At 47.0% G+C, this 8,104-nt stretch overlaps 1 protein-coding gene across 1 annotated transcript; it reads right to left on the bottom strand.

Moving 5' to 3' along the window:
• Positions 1-4,980: 4,980 nt before the first annotated feature.
• Positions 4,981-7,753, bottom strand: LOC123075176 (F-box/FBD/LRR-repeat protein At3g51530-like). Its single transcript, XM_044497842.1, has 4 exons — positions 6,698-7,753; positions 6,417-6,611; positions 6,063-6,342; positions 4,981-5,297 (listed from the first exon to the last, which is right to left on the bottom strand). Exons 1-4 carry the CDS (start codon positions 7,568-7,570, stop codon positions 5,260-5,262), a joined length of 1,386 nt encoding a protein of 461 aa, XP_044353777.1. The 5' UTR covers positions 7,571-7,753; the 3' UTR covers positions 4,981-5,259.
• Between the last annotated feature and the right edge of the window lie 351 nt (positions 7,754-8,104).

Raw genomic sequence — 8,104 nt, 5'->3', positions numbered from 1 at the left:
ACATTAGAAAAGCTCTGAGCAAACGAACTACACGATCTTGTGCTAGGCTTAGGATTGGGTCTTGTCCATCACATCATTCTCCTAATGATGTGATCCCGTTATCAACGACATCCAATGTCCATGGTCAGGAAACCGTAACCATCTATTGATCAACGAGCTAGTCAACTAGAGGCTTACTAGGGACATGGTGTTGTCTATGTATCCACACATGTATCTGAGTTTTCTATCAATACAATTCTAGCATGGATAATAAACGATTATCATGAACAAGGAAATATAATAATAACCTATTTATTATTGCCTCTAGGGCATATTTCCAACAACTCCGCCCCCGTCAACGACGTCCATGGTGGACACCACACCCAGTAGGTGCTCGATCAAATGCCATTGAGATTATTTTCGAACGTCGTGTCATTTATTAGAGTACAAATGATGGCGGGGTACTCAACCATGGAGGATGAGTTGTTGTGCAATGTGTGGTTAGCCGTATCCAAGGATTTCGTCGGCAGGAGCAGAAGGGGGCTCCTCTGGGAACACGTGCATGATTTGTTTCTCGTGCGAAAGCACATTGCGTCCTACGACATGCACATCATCCATAATAGCAATGTGAAGTTGTTATCGTATCGATGGTACGCCATTTAGACCACCATCACCAAGTTTTATGGTGCGGTTGCTCGGCTCGAGGCAAGATGGCCATTGTGCGCGACATCAGAGGAGATCGTAAGTTTTGCTTCTTCTTGCTCAACTTGTTGATTGAATCATACATTCACTCATTGTTGTTCTACGCATTGTGTAGCTCGTACACGCTGCCGTGATGTATCATAGGACAAAGGGACGCCCATTTACGTACATTACTTTTGGATGAAGGTGAAGGGGCAGTATGTACGGGACGACATGATCCGTTAATGAAAAACTTGTTGAACGTCTAGTTAATCTCGTTGAATTTGAACTATTTCTTTTTTCATTTAAACTATTTCTTTTTGAATTTGAACTATTGTTGTATTAGACTTATTTTCATGTCATGTATGGATGATTCGTGTTATTTTCTATCCGAACTTTGATGAATTCCGTGGGGTTTAATAAGTTTTAGCCGGTTTGTTGAAACCCAGCTTGAAATATGTTGGATGGCTGGCTCTCGCATCTATATCCGTAGATTGACCTTTCCTGTCCGCGGAAGAAAATTTACGGATCAACGTTGGAGAAGCATTTACATACAAATAGAGCAAGCTGTTCTCTCCCTGCTCGTCATGCTGTCCGCCGGCTGTGCGACCATACATACGTCTCTTCTATCTAAAAAGAATGCAATGCTTCCGTTTTCACCTTTTCACCGGGTTTTTTCGTCCTTCGATTCGGCCCCTCTACTAACCAACCAAGAAAACAGATGAGTTGAAACACACACACACGCACACGCACGTCCTCCTCGAACGACTTCCACATCTCTCTAGGATTACGAGATGCCAGCCACCGCCTTGGTCCAACCAATCGTCACGAGTATCTCTCTAGTGTCAAAAAAGTTTTATATTATGAGAGGAGTATAAGTTTTATATTATGAGACGAAGGGAGTATTTTTGAATGCCAGATGCCCCACATGACTCTGCCCGGTGCCGCGTGGCCTCCCCGTCGGTGCTTCCGCGGCTGGGCGCCCCAACGCGCAACGTGAATTTGGCAATCATCATGGATGAAGACTTCAAACTGCGGAAATAGAAGGTTGCAGCGGCCAGGGTAAGAAGACGGCGTTGCAGCCAGGGTAAGCGCCGCATCGATCAGCTGCCCCCCGCCACGAACATGTGCGATCTCCCTTTATATCAAAAAAGGCTTCCGGCCCGTTTTATATAAAGAGCAAAGATCAACATCACCAAGTACAAACGCACGCCACCACAACACACGCACACATCCAAGGCAGGGTACATAGACGCTGAGCGCGGCAACACCACCCCTAACACTACCGTGAAGAGACCGAAACCGCATATGATGAACCGTGGGCTCTCAGACGGCGCCTTCAGGAAGGATACGACACCGAAACGCCGCCACCGCCTGATCCGAGGATCAGAATTTCCCCTCGAGCCGCACGAAGGGTAGTGAGAGCCGCGACGACGCCTTCAACAAGGGAACTTTCGCCGCCACCGGTCCCTCCGAAGAAAGAACAAGTTTTCACCCCGGACAACACTCACCACCACCGATCGCCACACCCCGACTACCACGCCGCCCACACGGCCATGGCCACCGGGCAGCACCCAGCCACGGGCTCGGCCCAAGAGCACCGCGCAACCACCACCCCCAGGGCCGCCGCCCCGGCATCCAAGACCTAGACACCACCACACCCGAGATCCGCCACTACCCCAACCAAAGAGACGAGCGGAAAGATCCTGCCTTTCCCACTCCTGGACATCCCCCAGCGCCGAGACACAATAGGCCAGCCAAAACGGACCTCCATCGACTCGTCCTGCCGCACCGGGCGCGAGACGAGCTTGGTCCTGCGGCACCATGTGTGAGACGAGGTCGGTCCTGCTGCACCGTGCGCGAGACGAGCTCGGTCCTACACCGTGCGCGAGACGAGGTCGGTCCCGCTGCGCCAGGCGCGAGACGAGCGATGGACCGCAACTGGGAGAAGGCCAGCCCTTCGACAGAAGTAGAGCCCAGACGACGAGGAGATGACGCAAAGGTCGACACGGTCCGACCGCAGACGAGCCGACGCCGGAGAAAAGCCAGCCGTCATCGCGGGCAGAGCCGCCGAACCACCGTGTAGCCGCCGCGCCGCCGGACGGCCGCCGCTGGACCATACAACACCGCGGCCGCCCACGGCCGGAGCAGCAACCAAGACGGGCCCCTGCCCCACCCCGCACCGCCCGCCGGAATCCAGCCATGAGACCAGGCCGGGCACGCGACCACCCGAAGCCTCAGCTCCGCCGCCACCATCCGCCCCCAGAGAACCAACCAGAGCTGGAGAAGACCGACGGAGGTCCTCCCGAGCCGCCCGCAGCCAACCGACGCCCAGATCTGATCCAGGACGCGGCCACGGGCACGCAGCCGCCGCGTTGCGGGCTGCAGCCGCCAGGACGCCGCCGAGCCGCGGCACGACGCCGACCGGAGCTACCGCCACAGCGCCGCTAGGCCCCACGCGCGCCTAACGCCTCCGACAGTCGGGCCACCCCGCGTCGCCCAGATCCGAGCGGAGGAGGAAGAAGCCCCCGCAGGGGCTTTGCCCTGGCGGATCCAGCCGGCGGCGGGGGGGGGGGGGGGGGAGCGAGGGAAGGGGGTTAGAGGCGGGGGACGGCGGCGCCACCCGAGCCGCCCGCGGGGGTGGCGGCGCGGGGGTGAGAGGGGGAGCCTCTCATCCTTTATCGCCAGCAGTTGTGAGGGGTGGGCAGTATTTCTCCTTTCCCGGGACTAGAAAGCCCGTTTGGCCTGCATGCTAATTTTTCTATCACTCCCCGTGAATCTCCCTCACACATAACACATGCTTATGTATTATCTCTGATATATTTTAGGACTGACCTTAAGTTTTATGGAACGTATCAGTGCAGCATGAACACGAGAGAGTATGGATTGAATTGATCCAGATACACGTAAGTATTTGGAGTAGTAGGCATTTTATTTCAAAAAGGTATGAAATTGATGGTACTCAGTTGAAAAGTTCTCTTGCGGTACAACGCATGGAATCACTCAATATTCTAGATAGAGCGACGCAGGACCTCGTGGCCAACCTGCACTCGCCGCAGACCCTGAATAAGGGCACGTCCAGGAATTTCGATGTTGGCTATTTTATTTGAGAGACGACGTGTACAAATGGTTCTATTCTTAGGCTTGTGCATTTTGGCTTTGTTCTAATGCGACCTCAACATCTTTTTCAGTCATCCGTGTACTCCGGAAAGATACATGAACTCATCTAATTAAGATTATGGGAATTTGTGTTAAGTTGTTAATTGTGAGAGGAAGACGTACATATAACAGTACATTCTTGAGAAATTTAAACAAAATGATAGTGTATTTTTACTATATAATTATATTAATGGGATTTGTTGTTGGCTTTTAAGTCACAACCTTCATTCTTTCACATCATTACTTCCATGTCGAATATCTTTTACAATTGATTCAATTTATTCTGTACATAAAGCTACCAGTCCTTAAAGAGTCATGAGATTTGTTGACAAGTTATAGAAACATTCTTCAGTTTTAAATCTTCGGTAGAAACATTTTTAGCACTCTACATCTTTTATTATGGTTGTACATTTATCCACTGACTTGTTATTTATAGAAATGTGTTTATACATCTGCAGTTATGCCTAAAATGTTATCTTCAAGCAATTATGGTTGTATCGAAAGAGGGGACAAAGAAACATGTTTGTAAATGGATCATAATGTTGTCTCGAACATTTTTCTTTACATGTAATGTTGAATGGTTGTACCTATAAAATTTTGAGCTTGAAGATATCTTATTTTGTGTAATAACATGTGATTCAGATAATTAGATTTCATTCAATGATGTTCTTTGGTCGTTAAAATGTCTTATGTCAAAGTTTTCACCAGTTATGCTTCATACCCAAAAATTGTCTTTTTTTATTTGATTTGCATTAGGATTTGTCCCCGCACTGCTCTTATTGGCTACTGTAGCAACGCATGGCCACATACCTTTATGGCTAATATAGGATGCAAGCGTCTAGGGTTCGCCGAATCCTAGTTGGTCAGGGTGGTTGAGTAGTCCTCCTGGATGCCGACTTCCTTGTCATATACTCCAAGTATTCCGAGTCCTTCCTTTCATAAGGCCTCTGGGCCGAGACGTCGGACAAAGGTGTAAACTGACCTAGGGTGCCACGGGCCGACTTCCGATATGATGATGCACCCCTAGGCCGTAACACTGGCATATATCCAGACCAAATATCAACAAACAAATATTCCATATTAGCTAAGTAACAGAAGATGCATCTGTTGTTCATTGTAGGGTGCAATAGTTAGAAAAGAGAGTAAATGGAAGGTAATTCTTGGTTTTTGACCCTTAGCTTTCACAAAGCTCTTTGGTTCATCTAACCAAAGTTATAAGCATAATTTGGTGGAAACATGTAGTAACTAGCTATAGTGATTGGCTGACATAAGTTGACACATTAACTTAAGTAATTGAATTGCATCACAACCATTCAGGATTTAACTAGCAACATTTGCACAATACACTAGTAAAACAACATGTTGAATGGATCTAATTGACATGGAAAGGACGATCTTGTCGATGGGCAATGATAAACCACATATGCAAGATGATGATAATCATGCCGATGGTTGATTTTGGATGTCTTCTATTAAACCTGCAGCAGATGCAATTTGAAGAACTTTGGTCACTATTGCGACATGCAAATTTGGTTGAAGTATGTGTTTGGATTGTTCTCACTGGCAAATAAAATGCAATACATGCTTAGAGCCAATATAAATAAAAAAGTGCATGTTGACAAAAATTATTTGGAACTAATAATTTGTGCCAAATCCCAAGGATAGTCAATTTAGGTAAGATAGCTTCAAATAAACTAGAAATTAAAACCATACAAACCAGGACTAGCCCTTGATGGAACTTTTTGATGAACAAAAGCATGCAACCCAGTGGGGGCCGAGCCTTTAACATGAGTCAACAAGATGCACAAATTATAGCCTACTCTAGCTAGACAACTAGTTGATGACTAGTTCTTTAACCTGGAAACCAGAATACATAAGCAAAACACGAGGGCTTGACCATTAGAGAACATTGTAAACGAAAAAGGGAAACAAAGGTAAGGAAACCCGAATATAAATATTTATTTTTATCATTCACTCCACCATTCAGCTTTCATTCTAATAGAATATGAGGGTGTGGGCACACAAATGCCGTGGGATTATATCATTTAGAATTAGCTACTAACGGAAATACATGCACAAGTAAACTCTACAATTGGGATGCCAGTGCCACATTTCAACCACCATAAACATTTAAAGCAATGAAAGCTTGATATTAGGTTTCAAAGAAACTTACAAGAATTAACATTTATATCTCTACTTCATGTAGGAGGATGCTAATCATAAATGCCAAATAAAATACTCACCAGAGCTAAGATAGACAAAGCATTCTGCTGAACCATAGGTCTCGAAGACGTTGTATATTTTAGTGCGTCTAGTGTTACTTGATGAGACCTCCTGTGTGAGCTTCACAATAATTTTTTTAAGCTTTGGTGCAAATACAGGTAGTTGTTTCAGTAAATCAAACTCATGATCCACTCCTTCAAATCCATTGATTTGTACTTCTTCAAGAGCAGTCAAGGAGATAGCTTGGGACCTCCAGTTTGTGGAATCACAGGGACAATCTGTTGGGCATTCTTCTTTTACCTAGGACCGAAAAGTAAATGTAAGCTACTACACAATCTATTATTGAGATATTGTTAGAGCAGAAAATTAATTACCACTGATCTTAATAGGAGGATCTTAAGCTTCTGCAGTGAACTAGAAATTTGATTAATCTGAAGGAGATAAAACACGAGTGCTCCAAAAACATGTCCATCTGTTTTGAGATCTAGCTCCAAAAGAGAGAAGTCAACAACCATATGCTTCTCTATCTCCTGTGCAAAGTTGGGCTCATAGGGGAAAAGTGACGAATCCTGAAAAACAATTTTGCAAGACTATGTAATTCATAAATTTTAGTTAGTATAATATTCCACTAAATTAAGCAGGAGAGGGGACTTACTACACTTGCACGAATATGCAACAAAGGGAGTTGTCCTTGTGTATCTTCCACCTGCAACCCCAACAACTCAAGATACCAAAGACCAAACACAATAGACTCCTCTGTGTAGCAGCAGTACCACCAGACATTCTCCACAATTGGTGCCAAGACCGAAATGTTAACCTCCAACATCACGGTAAAAAGAATCTCCAATTTCTTAAGCATGGGGGCTACAATGTTGACATGTTCTGTCGAGAACGAGTTCACAACAAGCTCCTGTAGCGATGGCGAATTCACCCTTAGATCACATGTCTCAAATAAAATGCCGCTGAGCAGGAGGGTGCACAACCGCGGGCAGCATGAGAGCAAGGCATCGAGGTTGCCATTGCAGTGCAGTAGGGACAACGCCTCGAGCATAGGGAACTCGACGCCGACTGGCACGGAGCGAATGTATACATGGTCCAGCATGATGCAGGTGGTGCGGTGGAAGCAAGGCAAATCAATGATGATGGACCTGCCTAATAGGCCAAAGCTTGAGGGGAAGGAGGCGACGAACTCCTTCGGCTCAAGTTCCGCAGCGACGGACAACAACGAGTTGACTTGTGCGGTGCTGGCCATGTCCTGCTCGGGGGCGTGGATTTCCAACAGGGAAACTGCAGGAGGACAGGAGATCTGGCGGAGTGCTGGTTCGATCGAGTCAAACACGACCTCGCGAAAGATGATTTGGCGGAGATGGGCCCAGAGGCCGCACCATCGCCGTGAGAGGATGCTTGTGCACGCCGCAACTTTGATGCAGGGGAGCCTGGCGAGGATGAGAAGGAGTAGATCATCGGTAAGGGTGCTGATGTGATCTGAATCTAGGAAACCCAGGCGACACCCAGATCTGAACTCCATCGAAGCTTTTGCAAAACACCGTCGTCCCCCTCCAAAGAGAGGGGGGGGGTGGAGGGACGGAATAAAGTAGAGGTAAGGACACCGGGGAGAGGTGAGGACGCCGGGGAGAGGGGAGGGAGGGGAATGGGGGCGGCAGTGGTGGTGCTTGGTGGGGTCGTGAGGGTGGGTGGCGGTGGAGATTTAGTGGTGTGTGGTGGTGTCAGTTTATTTGAGGAAAGTTCCTTATTCGATAATGGTAAAATTATGGATTCCTTATTTGACCCTGGAGATTTCAAACCTTTTTGTTTGAATCTAGATCTAGATTTCATTCTTAATATGACACTACTGACATGTTTTTTTTGTTTGATGGACGAAATTACCCCTTGTTGTATGTGGTCCAGCCCTGCCACTCGCCCCCTTAATACATGCCTCTCTCCCAACTTTGCCTTATCCAGAATCTTCTCATATGGATCATCTCCCCACACCTTGCAAAGTGGTAATAAATAGCTTGGCCTTCAATCAAGCATTGTTAGAATAAATCCGAGGCCATCGTCG

Source organism: Triticum aestivum, chromosome 3D (genome assembly GCF_018294505.1).
Source record: "Triticum aestivum cultivar Chinese Spring chromosome 3D, IWGSC CS RefSeq v2.1, whole genome shotgun sequence".
NCBI lineage: Eukaryota > Viridiplantae > Streptophyta > Magnoliopsida > Poales > Poaceae > Triticum > Triticum aestivum.
Note: the sequence above shows the minus strand (reverse complement) of the source record. Positions and strands in the feature narration are given on the sequence as shown.